At 32.1% G+C, this 20,534-nt stretch overlaps 1 protein-coding gene across 1 annotated transcript; it reads left to right on the forward strand.

Annotated features, from left to right (window-relative positions):
• The first annotated feature begins 554 nt into the window (after positions 1-554).
• On the forward strand, positions 555-20,338 carry LOC132718370 (uncharacterized). Its single transcript, XM_060702063.1, has 23 exons — positions 555-824; positions 2,908-3,012; positions 3,743-4,704; positions 5,238-5,335; positions 6,752-6,890; positions 7,358-7,396; positions 7,568-7,654; positions 8,223-8,342; positions 8,663-8,792; positions 9,645-9,760; positions 10,909-11,069; positions 11,682-11,846; positions 12,278-12,434; positions 13,043-13,242; positions 13,555-13,762; positions 15,385-15,582; positions 15,829-16,056; positions 16,611-16,826; positions 17,389-17,586; positions 18,679-18,729; positions 19,111-19,278; positions 19,467-19,625; positions 20,139-20,338. The coding sequence occupies exons 5-23, from the start codon at positions 6,779-6,781 to the stop codon at positions 20,336-20,338; spliced, it is 2,913 nt and encodes a 970-aa protein (XP_060558046.1). The 5' UTR covers positions 555-824; positions 2,908-3,012; positions 3,743-4,704; positions 5,238-5,335; positions 6,752-6,778.
• Positions 20,339-20,534: the final 196 nt, after the last annotated feature.

Here is a 20,534-nt window from a genome sequence, read left to right on the forward strand (position 1 = left end):
ATTTTAGAAATGAATTGTAGCTGTTGGGTATTTATTTTTAAAATTTGATGTTTTGTGTGTACTTACACTTATTTATAAACACATATGCAATAGATTAGAGAAACAAAAAACGGAACCCAATACGACGAAATTAAAATGCTGTAGGCTCGGTTTGATTGAGTCTGTTCAAGAAAACCTCATTTTTCTACTTTCAATTGTTAGATTCGTTTTTTTTCTTTTCGTTTTTTATTAAAATAACATTGTTAGTTCTCTTTATTGGTAATTCGTCATTATGATTGTTGTAACACGATGACACCGGTGATTTCAATTACCTGAAAAGTGCTTTTCTTTTCCACTAGCGAAAACCTCGGACTGTTCATTTATTTTTTATACAAATGATGCTATCATCATATTAACGGAAAATTTAAAAGCAATTACTTTTAGAGAAAAAAATCGAATTGTTTTATAGTGATACATAACTAATTCATTAAAGAAAGTGTAGCGACACATTTAATCAAATTATATAATCCTATTTTATCTAAAATGTTAAAGATACATGATTGGAAGTTTTGTAAACGTTTGCTTAATTTGATATTACAGGAAGCCATAGTAGATATTTTAACATTATATTTCAATTTGATATTGGTTTCTATTCAATTATTCAATGAAATGTCATTGGATAATATGATGGCAATATTTCAGTACATCTTCCACTCGTACTGTCGTTCACGCGCACAGTTATCAATCAACTGTGTGTGAGCAATTTAGAAAAGTTTAACAGATACTTACAGTTATGTCGCGCTGGAGAATTCTTTGCAATTTCTTGATGGTTCTTTTTAACATAGGTAACATTTTTAATATATTTTCAAGAACAATTTAAAATAGTATATAAATGATATAAATAATGTATTAATTCATATACATGTATAATACACTTTCAATTTACTGGCAATATTCTAGTTAAGATATCAGGTAAGATTTTTTCTCAACATACCGGTATTGTTTTTGTCAATTAATTTAACATCTAGTCACTGAAAAAAAAAACAACAACATACATGTAATAACATAGTGTTTGTGACTTTTAATACTAAAAGCATTTATAACATAATAAGGGGGTCGAACGTATAGCGGTACGATACTTTTTTAAGCGAGGTGAAATGGTGCGAAACGGAATAATGGCGGACTTAAGACTGTTAACACTAGTCAGAGTGAGTATATTTTATAAAATGTAACAATCATTGACTATTAAAATTGCAAATTTTGTATGGATTATGTGGGGCTTTGACCTACATGTATTTCCTCGAAATCATAGAAGTTTAGGTACAATATTGAAGGTGAATTGGCAGTAACTGATTTGTGTCCGTGACAAAGTAGCCAATATCGTAAATGTTAGTTGCGGTTTCTACTTACAACTTAATTATGTAGACACTCATTAGATAGCTGTATAGCAAATACTTATGTGCTTAGATATATATTTACGTATTGTTGTCAAAATATTTATGTGTATGACGGGTTTTGGTGCGATAAGATGACTGTACGCAACATAAGGTCCGATAAATTTGGCATTGTTAATAGCTACTTAAAACTATATACCATAAAGAATCTTCTTCTTTTTTGGAGGGGGGGGGGTGGGTTACTGATAACTGACAGCATTTATCTTTGTTAGGCTTGGAATTACTCACATAATTCCGTCATCTTTATTTCAAGAGTTACCTTCCCTTTGATCTCTGATTTTCGTGATAATCTTTTTTCATTTACTCTTTCTCCCCTTTTTATTTCATTGCCAAAAAATTACTTCGAATTCTTTGCAGTTTATCGAAGTGCTAAAACAGATAGTTTGCAGTTCGAATGTAAAATTTCGTGATGTTACAACTTCGGTTGTTATTCGCATTTTTTTGTAATTTAAATGCTAAATTCATTTGGTTGTTATTCGCATATGCTAAATTCATTCGGTTGTTACTCGCATACATTGTAATTTAAATGCTTAATTCATGTGTGATATAGATGCATGTTAATTCCCTCACTATTTACACTTGCTGAATATTGAAATAAACGTAAAACGTATTGTTAGGTTTCTGATAAAATCATTATAAAATCTTAATCATGTCCGGGTTAAAATGTCCGTCCCTGCTAAATGTCATTGGGCATGTCACACACAATCTAAACTCTTCAGTATAAATCTGTGTCTAGAGCTAAGCTTTTTTGTCACACATGTCGATTTAGAGTCTTCTAAATTTCACTGTATACATGGATTTAGAACTGTCCTTCCTGATATCCATTTTTGAATGCTATGACCATGCGCATAATTGAAGTATGATACAGTTAACTGATCACTAAATAAAACTGCTTTTCACCATATCAGTTACTAATTGCCAATGCGTAGAAAACAGATATCAGTCGATCATTAAAATCCATCGTAAGGAACTAAATTTTTTGCGTACAGTTAGTTTATCGGACCAGTATCATGGGGACAGTAAGAAATACGGAAATATTGTAGATATATGCGAACTAGATAGTTGAAACTTTTCGTGCATTTTGTTTTGCTATTTATAGTAAACATGTTGTTGCTGTAACTCATAAAATATCTGTTCCATAACGTCTGTTATTGTGATCATTTTTTTAGTATGTCACATTGCCGGTGGCATTTGAAGTAGCAAATACCTCAACAACTTTCTCATTACAATGAAATAGATTCTTTTATTTTGACCATCATATACAAATATATCTTTTGCTCCATATGTACTATATTATTCGAACAAAAATTACAACATACAACAAATATTTGAAGCAAACTCGTTCTTACCCACATTATTTGTCACTTTCCTCCGCCATTATTCGGTATCGCACCATTTTCACCTCGCTTAAAGAGTATCGCACCGCTGTACGTTCGACCCCCTAATAATAATTATGACTATCCTGTATTGCTAGAATTTCAATCAACATACGCAATGGAGACTAGTGGTAATTTTGAACGCAAATATTGTTATCAAGGCGACATGGGAGACATTACTTGTCAAGTCCTGATGAAAAAAGGTTTGCCAATCTTTATTGTGTTCCATTAATTTACTTGTTTTACTATGATTTCACGAAATGATGTCTGTCTTTCAACAAATTGAATTGCCAACTTCAAAAACAGATTCATTCATTTGATGTGTTAGTTGGATTCGTGCTGAATTTCTGCTCAGAAATATAGTGTTCACATAGAGCCACTGATATTGAAATGACACCAAATTTTTTTGAGGTACATTCTAGGGGTAAATCAACAAACTTATCAGCCTTGTATTGGGGGAGGCTTGGTGTAGTCCCTTTTAATATATATCGAAAAATAACTATTTTGAAATATTGGAGAAACGTATCTCACACGACAACTTATCATTAACACTTACAATTCAAATGTTAAACATTAGGTCTCAACCTCCTAACCTAATACCTTTATGACATACATAATGGTTATTAATGTTTGTAAATGATATTTTCTCACTGATGAAAACATAAGTTAAATGTATAATTTAGATAATTTTTTATAGGTATATGTCTTTTGTTATGATTATCGTGAAGGGGTCCACTTTGACCTGATCAATACATTTAAAAACCTCATATTACATAATAATAACATAATATTACACTTCTTTTTTCTTCTATCTATGTCGCTATCATTATAAACCATAAAAACATAAGACAATTTATTTATTTATTTTCATGAATCTTGAAAAAAAAGTTATACAATGTACAAATAAATTTAAATTTATGTATGAAATCACAGATATCACCGACGGGGAAGAAAGTGCGTGGCCTCCCGGACCATATCTTATACCGATGTCTATTTACGGTTGTCCAGAATCTTACAACCACGGTTGGAGAAAGGGATATATTTCAGTTTCATGGACCAAGTCCTTGAGATTTTCTATTGTCAATGGTTACCATGGAACAAATAGTACAAATTACACTGAGCAAATTAAGGTGTATAAATTTACTGAATGGCCAAGCCATCAAACTATCACATTAGGCCCATACACTAAGGTAGGTATGAAATTAAACTTTTGCTTTAAACAGAGGAACAATTCTGTTTTGGATAAAGGAGTTTGGCCTATTGGTACGTACGGGATTTACGCGAAGGAGCAGGACTGTCCAAATGGTAAGATATCGTTTCATCACACATAAATTAGCTAAATGATATTTTATGATTATTACTATTTTTTTTTTTTTTGCAAGATATACAGTCAACTGTTATTGCAGCACTTTCTTCTGTACTTACGTTGGGTATTTATTTGATATCAAGCAAAATGTAAAAATCTTATATTATATCATTTTTCTCACTCAGGACACTCGTGTAATACAAGATACACACTTGTTTTATTTAGTGATTTATTCTTCGGTATCTTAGTCTAAAATGTATTTCAGAGCACATTTGACAACATTTAGCGATGTTATTTACAATAAACATTTGTAAAGAAAAATAATACGAAATTGTAGTTAACGCAATAAAAAAAGTTTGAAAGAAGAGCAAAAATTTATTGTTCATTAAATATCACATGGTAGCGCAATATAAGTGTTGCATTGTTTTATCCGTTTCAATTAGATAGGTCTTCATTATTTCGTCGTATTTTATGTTGTTACATTAAGGGTTTAGTGAAGTCACGAAGAACATAAGTTTACCTTCTATAACAAGCTGGACTTCGGACGGATTTGTACCCAGTTTTCTGATATACAGATTGAACGATTCGGGTGATTTACATTATAATATTTATTTGATTAGCATTATTATTAAACAGTTATTTTCTGTTATAATGTAGATTATCTTTAACTGTTAATATATAATTATATTTTGAAACAGATTTATTCGTGACATATTTAGTAAATAAATGGTTAAAACTTTAATAACAAGACCTTACAATCCCTTTAGAAATATATGTACAAAATTAATATTAAATTGATTAATATTGAGATGCATTTGCGTCAATTGTAATTAAACATTTTGTTCGCTGCAAAATTGAAGTGTTTGTACAATCGTCGATTCTTATGGAAAAAGAGATCGGAGTAAAAAAAACATCATAATTTGCACAGAATTAATCTCATACATCCATTTAATTTGCTGCGCATACAAGTCTACAATCAATGCAAGTTTGGTTTATATTGAAACAAATTTTGCAGCTGATTTTTGTATGGACACTTTGCAAATTTTGATATTTTATGTTTGCTTTCATTCTTTCGTTGTAAATTAAGAAGTTGGGTAATCTTTAATTTTATTTCACTTTTAGCCAGACTTCAAGTAACGATATGCACACGAAACAAAGAAGTTTCTGATCAGATTGCCAACGCATCATCATTTTCAAAGACACCATTTGTGTTGCTAAGGGTAAACTGTACAATTTTGACATTATAATTTGTGTATGTCAGTCTCTAAAGAAGGTCCATCGGGAGTAAAGAGAAGCAATTTGTAAAATAATGCAAACTGTTCATTAGATATGTATTGGTAGACGTACAGATATGATCTTTATTTTCAGGGTAATTTGCATTTTAATTTGTTTCTTGTATGTGTCGCTGAACAGCACAATAAATAATGAAAACAATTTTATACCATTAATGTATTGTATTTACATATTACTGATTATCGTGAGTTATTCACCAATAAGGCTTGTCATGAAAATCCATTAAGACTACTTTATAACGTTTTTACATTAGCGTAATTGAAAAACTTTTATTAATTAATTTCCAATGATGTATCTTTTTTTTCTTGACAAGGATCATTTGATTTAAATTCGCATTTGTGCCCTAATTAAGGTAAACTCAAATCGAAGATGAATCAAACTCTATTTTGCTGGATTATGAAATGTGCTTATTTCTTATGCCCCCGAAGAGCGATATATAAAATGGCACCCTCCGTCTGTCTGTGCGTCCGTCTGTGGGTCCCCACTAACTCAACATGGACCTTTCCGATTTTTCGTAGCGGAACATTTAGCCACACCTTTTGGTCAACTGCTCACAAACAGTATCACAAACAAACCCATGTGTTCATTTGTGCAAACCAGGTCAACCAGTGACTATGTATTATCTCAGTGTAGCAATTGGATAACAAGTTAGCCAATTTACATAAATCTGTAAACATTGGAAAGGTCCATTCTTGTCCAGATTTAAACTTTGTTATGCATTGAAGGATTTCAAAATAATTTGGCACAAATGTCTACCACATCATGATGATGTGTCGCGTCTAAGAACCATGTCCCTACCTCAAATGTCAAGGTCACATTTACAGTTTCAAGGTTCGCATTCTCACAATTAGAGTCTAAAAGTACAAATATTGTTACCAGACTGTAACTTAGTCATGCATTGAAGGATATTTAAATAACCTAGCATAATTATACGTCTACAAGATCAGGACGACGTGTCGCGTCTAAGACCCATGTCCCTTCCTCCAAGGTCAAGGTCACACTTATGGTTTGAAGGTACTCCTTCTCACAAGAAGAGTTTTTAAGGTACACATTCGTGTTCGGATTGTAACCTTGTCATGTATTGAAGGACTTTAAAATAACTTGGCAGACATGTGTACCACATTAAGATGATGTGTCGCATCAAAGACTCGTGCCCCTACCTGTAAGGTCAAGGTGGTAAGTTTGCTGCGAATAGTATTTCATTTTACTCTCAAGACCAAAATGAAACAATTGGTTGTTTTTATTCTCTTTTCTTTTCATAATACCTTTCTGCAATATTTACGAAACCTTTTCGGGGGCATTCGTTATTTTTGCGTGACAGCTTTTCTTATTTTGGGTTTTAGATCGGAGAAAACAATTGTCGAATAAAAATGAAAACCTACCAACATTTGATGGAGGAAACGATCGTTTTGAATGTGACTCAAAACAGTGATGAAGAATCTGTTTTTGTTGTCCAGGAGAACTGCTTCATATCACCAAAAAGTACGAACAAAAGTATATATAATTGTAAACTTATGTCCTGGCAATTATTATCAAATAACTGATACTTCAAATAATTTGCATTTCCAAGCTAATTGTGACATCTAAATATTAAGAAAATGTCAATGTATATATAGTACGTGAGTATTTTGGAATGAGTTAATTTATTAGTGCACAATCTTTCCACTTAATTCTGGTCATTTCTATAAAAGAAGATTAATCATATGAGCCGTGTCACGACAAAACCAACATAGTAGTGCGTAGACCAGCCTGCGCATCCGCGCAGTCTGATCAGGATCCATGCTGTTCGCTATCAGTTCCTCTACTTGTAATAGGGTTGGTGAGCGAACAGCATGGATCCTGATCAGACTGCGCGGATGCGCAGGCTGGTCTGGATCCATGCTGGTCGCAAACCCATTATGTTGGTTTTGTCATGACGCGACTCATATATACAATGGTATTTATTTCAGGGGAGCAGCAGACGCAGACAAACGACAAAGTTGAACAAGGTAATGTAATGTTCTTTCTTTATTACCATTATCGAAAGTATCATAATTACTATTCATAGTTTCAAATTCATCTTTGCTGCAATCAAGGAACCATTAGTATATAATTCGATAAACTTTTTTTCTTTTTCTAGCTATCGTCAATATCTTTGTTTCTTTTCTTTGTTTCTATAGGTTTCTATATCATCACCAAAAATGTAGTAAGTGGGCAAACATCTGCTATGTCGGAGCATGATGATTCAGCGTTCAAATCTTCTAATAGTATGTATGGAAAAAAATCATTTTAATTTTGACGGAGGAAACATTTTAGATTAAACAGGCGTATTTATTGGGTTTAATTTATAAATTAATGTAAAAATTAGTTTAATAAGATTTTTTTGAAAATTATGAAGCAGATTCCTTTCTTTGGTTTATACTCCATTTGTAAATAACATTTCTTGTTTTACAGTTTAAAGAAATAAATAGGTAATATTGTAACAAATAATTTAGATGTCACATTCTTACATCTAAGCATGTAAAACTATATAGTCTCTAGCTATACTTCATATTTACAGAGCACATGCTATTCTAAGTTCACATCGTCTGTCTTGAAACATTATTGTATGATTTTTACACCATTTACGGTTTAAAGCCCCTAACAGTGATTCAGCCTTTGACCGTTCCATGGCGGTAATCTGTCTTGTCCATTCTTTATGTCGATTTTAAATGTATGTGTTTTGTGTTGGCATTCCTATTTATCTTTAACTTGTCGTAAAGTATTTCGTACTGCGTTTCGTAACCGTCTCCCTATTCCTTGTTGATCTTCGATCTCATATTCTATTTGTTTCAGATGTAGAATACTTCTTGCAAAGAATTATGATGAAAAAACAACCTAAAGTTGTTCCATGGGTTTTGATAGATCTTGCTGCAAGTATTTCTGTGTCAGGCCTCCAAATACCTTTCCAAAAGGGTAAATACTGCTAGATTTACTTGTTTTAAAATTTACATTTATTGAGACTATTTTCTCCTAAATATATTATAAGTCAAATTGGTATCAGAGAACCAGTAAGCGGTTATAGGCATTTTTGTAAAGTAAGGAATAAAGAAATTTAACGGCGTCACTGAGTATGTAGTTTCTGCGTTGAAACTTGGTATTCAAGAATAGCGTATAAATAAAATATTATACAGCGACTTTATACGTTATCTGCGGATGTTTCAGTCGATCCCGGGGGAAAACATTAATAGACTTTCAAGCAATTAATGATAAAACATGATGTTTTAATTTTACAGATTTATCCCCACAGATAGAATGCTTTATATCACATGAGAAATGGGCGTTCCTGTATTTCGCAGCACTATCATGTCTACATAAGTTAAATTATCAATCTCAAAGTGGATACATCAATACACGATTTCAAAGGTAAAAAGTTTTATTCTTACACTAATTAAAAGTAGTTTGGTTAAAAGGTCCATTATGTCTCAGAAATGCTTTTGATTTTATTTTTCAAAGGCTTTTTAATATTGGTGTCCTTTTAAAGTATGATTGACCAAGTACCTGAACCAATTTTTTCAACTGTTGCTTTTTGGCAAGAGGTACAGTTTTAGTAAACGAAATTTCAGTTTTGAAGTCAAAATACTTCTTAATTTACATATGGCTACTTTCATAACAAATGATTTCACATTTATAGCTACTTTATTCAGGTAAAAAGCATCTAACATTTTCTAAAACCATTATTTAAACATTATTAAAAAAAATTGTTTCTGAGGCATAATGTGCCTTTCAATATATGCATGTATTGTGAGTGGACATTTGGAATATGAAACCAATGAGAAATTTGACACTAGAGAATCTGTCAATCTCATTAAAATCATATCCTAACTGACGCTTCACTACCCTACGCTTCGTAGCGAAGAGTAACGGAGCAAAAACGATGATCTGATTTTAATGAGATTGGAGAATCTGTATGAATTCTTTTTCCTTCAAATAATCCTTATGACAATATTCTGCATTGGTCTGAGCTATACATCAGAAATGTTAAAAGATAGAATGCATAGAAACTTTGTCGTCAACAAACCATATATGCAATATTTTAATTTCGTCATGTTATCCGCCTTTTAGTTGCAGAATGTAATATACATATAATCATGAAATTGAAGAACCATCATTATACAATCCTTATTTTTGAAACAATATTTTGTTGATACAAAATGTTTTTCAAGTTTTATAAAGTTAACCACAACGCAAAATAATTCTAACTAAATATCATTTAAGAGAAATAGAAGGACGGTATATTGCTCTTGTCGGAGCAAAGAACGACAATGAAGATACATTCTTCCATATGGATGACATAGCACCTTTTCGTGTCGTTACACAACGGTTATATCAAGGTAAAATTTGTATTCAAATTGATTGCATTTTTTCGATCATTTCAGCTTTTCAAGTTATATAATTCACCTTTCCGGTAAATAACATAGCACATCTTCATGCGTACATGCACGTAGTTAGTTGACATTGCATCTCTTCATGCGTTAATGTACGTAGGTAGTTGACATTGCATCTGTTCATGTGTTAATGCGCGTAGGTAGTTGACATTGCATCTCTTCGTGCTTCAAAGCACGTAGTTAGTTGACATTGCATCTCTTCGTGCTTCAAAGCACGTAGGTAGTTGACATTGCATCTCTTCATGTGTTAATGCGCGTAGGTAGTTGACATTGCATTTCTTCAAGTGTTAATGCACGAAAGTAGTTGACATTGCATCTCTTCGTGCTTCAAAGCACATAGTTAGTTGACATTGCATCTCTTCATGTGTTAATGCGCGTATGTAGTTGGCATTGCATCTCTTCATGTGTTAATGCGCGTAGGTAGTTGACATTGCATCTCTTCATGTGTTAATGCGCGTAGGTAGTTGACATTGCATCTCTTCTTGCTTTAAAGCACGTATTTAGTTGACATTGCATCTCTTCATGTGTTGATGCGCGGTGATAGTTGACATTGCATCTCTTCATGTGTTAATGCACGTAGGTAGTTTACATTGCATCTCTTCTTGCTTTAAAGCACGTAGTTAGTTGACATTGCATCTCGATCTTCACGTGTTAATGCGCGTAGGTAGTTGACATTGCATCTCTTCGTGATTTAATGCACGTAGGTTGTTGACATTGCATCTGTTCATGCGTTAATGCACGTAGGTAGTTGACATTGCATCTTTTCATGTGTTAATGCGCGTAGGTAGTTGACATTGCATCTCTTTATGCGTTAACGCACGTAGGTTGTTGACATTGCATCTCTTCATGCGTACATGTACACGTGTAGTTCTAGTTCTTCAATGTATCAAAGTAAGACGTATCCTCATGTTTTTTGACATTGACAATACCTAATTGATGTAAAAAAATAAAAGCCGGCGCTATTCGTTTGTTTTCACTTTATATAGTTTATACTCTTTTGCTGGTTAATCGACATTATATAACAGAAATGTACCATTGATTTTTGTCATAGCATTGTGCTTATCATGCAATTATTTTCATATAATGTTCATTAGATGACGGTAGATGTAATATGTATCTGGGAATGTCTGACGGTTCTATCACAGGCGGTCAGATACTGGTATCTTCACAGCAGCAACATTATCCGGCATCTGGTATCCGTCCCTACAGACAAGGCTGGTGTGCATCTGTTAATGACACTAAACCTACAGTAACAGTGGGTATCTTTTCCATTAAAAGGAAACAAACATTTTTGTACAATTTTAAGTCGCTTGTTAAAAAATGTTTTAAAAGAACTCACATTAAAACATCAATCAACAGCTAATGTACCAAACAGATAATTCTAATGATGAAACAGGTTATATCTAATTCTTTATTAAACCTTGTGAGTGAAAATTAATTTGTGCGTTTTTATTTAAACGGAAATCTTTAGCATGATTTGTATGTAGTATGTATTTACATCTTTGTATGAATGATGTATCTTGATGTAATGAAACAAAAGTATGGTGGCTGATTTGGTACGCTTTTGTGCGTTTAGTTGGCGCACGGGACAACACGACAAAGCGCCAAACGGCGCGTTGTCGGACTTTCGTCTTGTCGTACTGTCGCTAGCGACAACACAACCGAACAGGACAACAAGACGACAGTGCCACAACACCCCGTTTGGCGCTTTGTGGTGTTGTCGCTAGCGCCAACGCGACACAAAAAGCGTACCAAATCAGCCACTATACAAAAGTGTCATATGAAGGTTCTATGATCATCGTCGTTTAAATTGTAAATCATTGATAATGATATGGTAAGAACCTTATTAGAACATTAACATTAATAGGTTGATCTTCTTGATTCCCTGCAAGTGGAAGGTTTGATTGTATGGAACTGGAAGGAGAAATTACAAGAACAAACAACAGTTATTGAGAGGCTTTATTTACTAGGTGTCCGCCATTTTGTGATTTATCATGGTGACGAACTCTATAATCTTACTAAATACAATGTCGTAAGTGAAAATCTTGAAATTTTATGATCAAAAAGTTTGAAACTCTATAATCATAGTATGTATGGTAATAATGCTTATTTCTTTTTTTAAATATGATTTGAAAACAATACATCTTTACCATAGAGCAGTAGTAATCACCAGAGGCTCGCATCGATCGATAATCCTGTCCGATATGCAAGAAATAAAATTTCATATGGACCATGAAAAAAAAGTAAACGGTATTTTCCAGTTATATTAAGAAACAGCTGGATCAGGACCAATTGCTCCTCATTACTTTTATGAAACTAAAAAAGATCGTATTATGCTAAAATTAAATGTTCAAACTCAAAAATGTAAAAAAAAAAACAAATGATGATTTGTATATAAAGTAGGAAAATATTATGTACTGCCAACTTTCACATTAATCATATGACTTTTCCATTTATCTGCAGGATTTTCATTTTGATAATGCACGTGCATATGATGAAGAGCAGTCATTTTTGTTCAAAACTCGTGTAAAGGCGCGTTTTATTCAAATACGCATTCTGGAGCCATTTTATGAAGGTCTAAACTGTATCCGGTTCGAGTTACTGGGATGTCCATCGTCTGGTTTGTTAAGACAATATATTTAATCATTGCAAGGTCATATCTAAAATACACTGAGTCCCCGAAAGGACAAATCTCAATGCGTTCTTATTAACAGTACAAATTATTTCAGTTTCATTGAAATTAATAAGGATAAATTTGTTTAATTAAAATTAAAAAAGATGTGACAAGATTTGTATTATGTCACTTAAGGGGCTCCGTAGAAATCTAGTACCTGAATCTTTTTACCTTGCTATTCAGTGGATGTACTATTATTTATAAGGCAATAGGTAATGGGTTCATGTATCAAACTTATAAGACCGCAACATTATGACTGTTTTCGGCCAAAAATACAAAGTTGATCTAACATTAATCAAGAACATTATACATTTTTAATAGCAAAAAGACGTAGGAAAACCGGAATTTTTATTACATGCTTAAAACTTATTCATACAATAGAACAACTTACTTAAGTAAGTAATGATTTAGTCCTTTCTTCTCAATATATCAATATTTAATTGATTTAAAATTCTCTTATCACAGTAGTAAAAGAACAAATTAAATAAGATTAAAACGTTCATACAAAACAACATAATTGGTACACAAAAAGCTTAAATTTGTAATATATATAGGGTTATTCCGCAACCCCATTCTACAAACGTTTACGCCGCAGAAATCTGTTGTCACCGTGGTGCAGACAATTACAGCAGAAACTATCATCAACAATATTGGCAATCATGTGTACAAGGCTGGTCAGACATATTGCTGGATCGTCCGGTTCACAAACTTTGTTAAAGTCATTCTAACACATTTGTCTCTAAATGAATATAAGGTACGTCACTTAAATGATTAACCATGCAAGTTATGTTAGATCGTACCATTTCACTAAAAATTCAAATACTGCTTTATTTTCTTAAACAAATAAACATAATAAAAATCACTTTTAAATAGTGGTTACAAGGTTAACCTGTTCCTAAAATAATTTCGTTCAAGTAATACACGAAAAAGGTTCAGCTGAAAATTTTAATGGTCCATTAAAAAAAATACTTTAACATTTTAAGGAATAAAAAGAACCCAGAAAATAAATAAATAGATAAATAAATAAATAAATAAAAATAACTCATTTTTATCATTTACAATTTAGGAACAGTTGTGCAGGGACAGTATATATTTGTCAAGCAATATTGGTGGAAATAAACAATCAGTGCGCACAATTGATAATACATTAAATGGAATAAAAGTTGGTATTGAAACAAGCACAAGACAGCTTGTTATAACATTTGATACTTGTTTAGCCACCTCGATGCAGCTTAAACAAGGGTCAGGATTTCAAGCTATACTCTCAAGTCAAGGTAAGATCATGTGCACATGAAAGGTGAAGGTCGGTCCGGGTTAGCAATGTCCGCAATTCAGTTTTTCACTGACTGATTAAAATATATAAATAAATGATTCAATTGAGAATAAAGAAATATCTGCCGTCCGCCACATGTTAGATCTGAAGAATTCACTTTTTGATTTAGATGTCCGTATGTCAATTTGTTAGCTTATAGTTTACTACAGAAATATAATACATGTATTAATAAAAATATATCGAGTTAAATATTTGCCACAAACTAATTTTACTATTCTCTTTGATACCCTTTGATATTTGCCAACCTTTCTTTATCTTAGTCATGCGAATCATCATTTCCAATAAATTAAATTATTCTGATAAAAGATAAACGTTTAATTAAAGGAGCATTAACAATATTATAGTTATATGTATATCTCATATTCACTAAGACCTCAGTGTTTATTTTATTATTTGACATCGTAAAACACGAGATATCTCTTTTTTTAATATATTTATACACTCGCATATTGTATTGTAAGATAGTAACATACATTCACCTCATTTGATTCCATTTTATTTGGTTGTGGTCATTAGATATTGCTTCAATTATGTCCAAAGGCCTAAAACATTAAGTTTAAAATATTTACAGAGATCAGCTAGGGCACTTAAAACGGAAAAGTATGACAAAGGTTATTAAGAAATCAACTCAAAAATAAATTGAAAATCGTTTTTTTATGATATTGTTAGACTGATTTGAATGAAAAGCATTGTAACGCTTTTCTCTTTTGGTCCTATTTCACAATTAAAATAAATATTCTGGAAAAAAAATGAGCGATTGATCTGAGATCCTCAGTTGAGTCCCTTTAAATGAGAGTTAACCACACGTATTTCACCCGAATCGCTCATTCTTATTAGTTACTGAAATTTTGTTTTAAGAGTTATCCTTTCTGACCTTGATAAAGTACCTTTTTGAAATTAACAAACTCACACATTTTCCATTATGATAACCATTTCTGGAACTGTCCCTCATGATCAATGATTCAGTGAAATCTGACGATTAAATATAGCTTTAAGGAGATTTGACAGTATTAATTTTATCTATACTATATAATTTTTGAATCACTGTGTGTTTCCTATATGGCCCTCAAAGTTCATCAGATTAAACAACCTTTGATGTAATATTTATCTAAAATATACTTTAAACGCAAATTCAAAGATGTTTAACGATATATATATTAACAGAACTTCACTGAGGTCTAAAAGCCTAAAAAGATAAAACTTAAAAGTCTTGCTTACATAAAGTAGAGCGCTTAAAATGTTCAGAGGACATAGAAGAAGTATGCTAAAAATTAAATAGGAAATCGATTTTTATGCGATACTTAACTCGTTTTTAGTGAGAAGCTTTGCTAAAGTCTTCATTTTTAGATTATTTGGCACTATATATACATAATGGGTTGAAGGAATGATCTAAAAAAATGCACATGGTTTATTGGTCCAAATGATACACAAATACCGGAAACATATTTCTAGCCCCTTCATGCCGAAAAAGAATCAGATGAGTGCCTTTTAATATAAAATTAGTAATCTATCTACAAAATAAAACTTATTTTTATAAACTGATATTATGTATTTTATACAAAGATACTCCCGCTTGTTTTCAACTGGACTCTGAAGTCGAGTGGAATAATGGTAGACGGGAAAACTGCAAGGAACCCTCAATGACAATAACTTCAATGTCATTTCTAGGACTTCCTTTTCGAGAAACAACTGAAATATGGACTATTCATGTGCCATTCAAAATAATACATTTTCATATTATAGAATTCCAAGTCGCATGCAGTGAGTATATAAAACCTTACTTTTCCAAATTATTTGGCAAGAAAGTGATGTTTTAACCTTCTACATGCTTTGCAAATCGGAAAATGTTATCTATCTAATTTATTAAAAATAGTCAACATTGATTGCATTTGCAAAACAAGTTAAAATAATATCAAAATGCAAATATTCTATACAGTAAGTTCTTTCTTTGCTGCATTCGGATGTTGCTCATTCAACGGAAACAAAAATAGTACATATATTTTTCAGATGAGCACGGTTCAAAGTTTACAATCAAAGATGCTATGGATGTAAACACTTACTGCAATGTAAAAAGGCCGCCAAACTTTATATTCTCGGCTTCAGACACATTGATTGTCTCGTTCTACAAAGCTACAGATCCTCATATGATGTATACAGAGGGCTTCCGAGCCAGCTACGATACATCAACAGTATCAGTTGATGAACATATCGATTATGAAACGCCTCGATCTGAACGTATGTTTCCAATGTTACAGAATTTATAAACATGAAACGGTTTTCAATGTCATGTTTAATGTTGGAGCAAATTTGAATTACTTCATTTATGTTTAAGATCACCTTATCAAGCTTTTTATTATGCAAAATTAATATGTTCGTTTAAACATTGTTTATTTTAGCTTTATTGTGATGAAAGCTTGCAGCTTGATAGATCCATTAAGTTTCGAGTCCACTTCCTGCATATAACCAATACTTGTATTATATGAAGAAACATAGCCGTGGCGCTGGCTCAAACCAACGATCCTTAAGTTGAGAAGCAAATGTTCTGACCCCTAGGCCACCATTCCCCTTAAAGAGACCTGTTAAACAAACATATGACAAACATTTTGATTTTATTTGTGTTATTCGTATTTCAATGTGTCATTACCATACTTTAATTACTATGTTGTATTTTACTTCATAACCACACATCAAGAATTATACAATTGCACCAAACCTTATTTCATTAAATTAATGTAACATGATTCAGTTTCTAATTAAATACTTATAGATAATGTATTTGCACTTTACAGTTAGAAATGTGGCAATAGGTAGACCATCTATAATGTCAAGTTTCTACTTACTACCAGCCAGTTTGTCGAATGATGGTGTAATACACCCAGATTCCTGGTCCTGGACTTGTTCTAACACAGACCTAGAGTTTGAACCTTGGTGGATGATTGACCTTGAAGATATTTATAAACTGAACCGAGTTATTGTAAATAACAGACGCGACTGCGTAGGATGTGGTAAAATTTTGTTAATTATTAGACTAAGCGCCTGTCGTAGAATCTATTTTGTGTATGATTATGTATTGTATAACTATTACTCTTCTATAACTAATTCTAAAAAACATGTACTCAACAGTGTTACTATACAGTTGCTTGTTTTGTTCTTCAAATAGTTTATTTCTTTTATATTTTATTACTTTATCAATATATTTATTTTTAAGGTCGTATGAAAATAAAATATGTTCCTTAATAATAAAGCAATATTGTACTTGTAAAATAAATTTAGATGTTATATTCTCTTGCGAATATTGAAAGCAAACATACGAACGATATGCATAATGTTGGTTATGAATATTTCTATGCTTACTGTATGTTTAATTCAACACACTTCTAGATTTGTATCGAGAGCAATTGCACTAAAACAAGAAAAGTTATGATGAAAACAATTGCTTAATAAATGTCCTAATACTCTTGAAATAAAATTATAAATTTCGGTATTTTAAAACTACTAGTAACATATATATACGATCGTATGTATATATCGTATGCATCATATTATGGATAATGTTTTATTCTTTAGCTCTTCGTACTGAAAATGTAGAAGTTTCTGTTGGTTTAACGATGTCATCAATGATAGTAACAGGGTATCACTGTGGGATACTGAAAACTACAAAGATATTTCCTCAGTTTGGAGCAAAAGCACGATATGTGAAAGTTCAGTTGAAAAATGTGAAAAGATACATGAACTTATGTGAAGTAGAAGTATATGGCATATTAGGTAAAGTCAGAGATACTGTTGTCCTTGTGATACCGTAATATATCGCAACGCCGCTAAATGTCGCATTTGCCGCTACATGTCGCACTTGCTGCTAAATGTCGTATTTGCCGCTACATGTCGCACTTGGTGCTAAATGTCGCACCAGTGTCGATAAATGTCGCACTTGCTGCTAAATGTCGCACCATTGTCGCTAAATATCGCACGTGCTGCTTAATGTCGCACCATTGTCGCTAAATATCGCACGTGCTGCTAAATGTCGCACCATTGTCGGTAAATATCGCTTGTGCTGCTAAATGTTGTACCATTTTCGCTAAATGTCGCAATGGTAACATTAAATGTCGCACGACTTTCCCAACACTACCGTTTGATGTCGCAATATGTATAATCATGATAAATTAAGCTACCTGGTTGTACATGATTACAATAAACATTAAGTAAATGTCTGTACATATTTATTTACTTTTGGACATAAAGGAATGTCCCGATACATCTGCCGACTCCAGATGACACACGTTTCTTAAAGTGGACTGGTTTACTATTGGCACATTTTCAAGAAATACATGTATTTTGTCACAAAGGAAACGTATCATTTGAATATTCTTAAAAAATATTTCTTAAACAAAAAATGTAAATCTAATTCTACATGACATTTATATAAATGAATTACTAATATATTGTTCAACAACATTTCATTATCAACATAAAATTATTTTATTGTTCCTTATCGTACTATCATACTTGCGTACATTTATCTCTGTATTGGTAAAAAATCATTTCGGTTCATGCAGTGCAGTGTTGAACTTGTCTACAGTGGTCATATTTAAACACTTTACACAATTGCCTTTGACATAAGCTCATTTAAACTTTAAACAGATTCTATTGTACAGTTTTCAACGTGCCTTTATGTCTTTGTAGCATATGCCTTTAAACTTTCATTTGTTATGTTTTCTCAAGATGGAAAAGTTATCATCGAAGAAGCACTTTTTAATGACACTTCTTCACTGCTAGCAATAATAATATGGCATTTTGTCATGAAACGACCTTGTGCACAAATGAATATCATTCGATGAAAAGTTATTTTATATGCTTCAGATATTACTTCGGATCATCACAATACCAATAAGTTTTCAGCCCCAGAGCCAGGTAAATTTTACCTTTATACATATTACTTTAGAATATCAGTGGACGACTTTGTGCTGCTGTTTCTTTTTTTCTTATTTGCAGAATAATTATGTCTACTTAATTTCGAACACGTAAAAAAATTACTTGAAGGTGCTCTTTATTTTTTGTAACAGTTTGTATTTCAATCCAAATCATATTTAAAATGTATGTATAAAGCGTTCATATAACATTATTCTACAGGTTATAGGTATATATATATATATATATATATATATATATATATATATATATATATATATATATATATATATATATATATATATATATATATATATATATATATATATATATATATATATATATATATATATAATACTTTTGCAATAAAAGTGTTGTTTTTAGTGCATGGTAACTGGGGAATCTGGGGTGAATGGTCCGAGGTGTGCACACCAAACAAACAACAACGTCGAAAACGTCATTGCAACAACCCTTCTCCAAATTTCCGTGGAAACTTCTGTCAAGGAAATGATACGTCATATCGTAAATGCTCTTCGTCACATAAATTTCAAGGTATGGTATTTTAAATAATTCCAATGATACAAATTATAATCTTGATTAGAGTAAAGCTTGTTGTATAAAAATCTAGACAGGTCATATTAATGATCATTTTAAGCGCGTTGGTGTAATAGTGTATGGAAAGAAATCATTCATTGTGCTCATGAACACGGATATCCTTGATCTTTATTTTTATTCCCTAGAAAACATACTCATCGATAAGCACATGACCTCTTCAGGCAAAAACAACTCCACCAATACCTCTTGCTATATAACTTCATTTGAAGATTATCCATGGATTCAGATAGACCTCTTTGACCAGTATCACATGCATGAGTTAACGATCGACAATAACATCGAAGGTAATCAAAGTGTTGTAATATAATTATGTTTCCTGGTCCTAAATATTTAATGATTTAAAAACTTAAGCGTTAAAATATTACTTATGCGGCGCAAGGGGCGTAAGACATGTTGCTCTTTCCATTAAAAGTGTATATCTGGTAAACAGACCTCCTAATCACATGTTTGTATCATAGTTTGGGGACTTTTCTGTTGAAAATGTGTCAGAGTTATACCGTATATGCATGCACAGTGCGTTAACTGGATTGCAGGTATTAGTTACCCGCACTCCAGAGCATGCCCATTAATTGGCTCATTTTGCTGGGGTTTACAAATTGTGACGGCAGAGAAAAGGAAAGCGACAGAAATATAATATTCAGATGCTCGTTCATTGGTTACTTTTTTCTAGGGTTTCATATTGTGACAACAGGGAACGTGTTGTTATGTTTGACTTTGATACAAAAGAGAAATATGCTCTTTCTATTACTTGTATTATAAAGAGTGGAAACATTTGATGATCTTTATTAACGTTACAGTCACCAATTTGGCAATATTATGTGGTAAAACAACATGTACCATGGAAGAAGAATATTATACCAAATGTGGCGGAATATTGACAAACGTTTTAGACCTTACTGGTATCACTGCAAGATTCATCAAACTCCAAGTAATGCAAGAATTCACGTCTTTGCGTGTTTGTGGACTTAAGTTGTCTGGACAACTAGGCAAGTATTAAAATTTTGTATATGTTTAATCTTTTCCCGTCATGTAATTTAAAACTATGTTAATATCTATCCGTCATATTTCTTAGACAAAGAGGCATCCTTGCGACTATATTCCTAAAGTAATATTTTTTAGAAAATAAAATTTGCGACTGGTCTTTTCTTTAGGAAGTTTCTTTTCTTTAAAATTTAAAGTATCGAAATTGAAAT

This window comes from Ruditapes philippinarum, unplaced genomic scaffold (assembly GCF_026571515.1).
Source record: "Ruditapes philippinarum isolate M1 unplaced genomic scaffold, ASM2657151v2 ctg3253_1_1_1_1, whole genome shotgun sequence".
NCBI classification, from domain to species: Eukaryota; Metazoa; Mollusca; class Bivalvia; order Venerida; family Veneridae; genus Ruditapes; species Ruditapes philippinarum.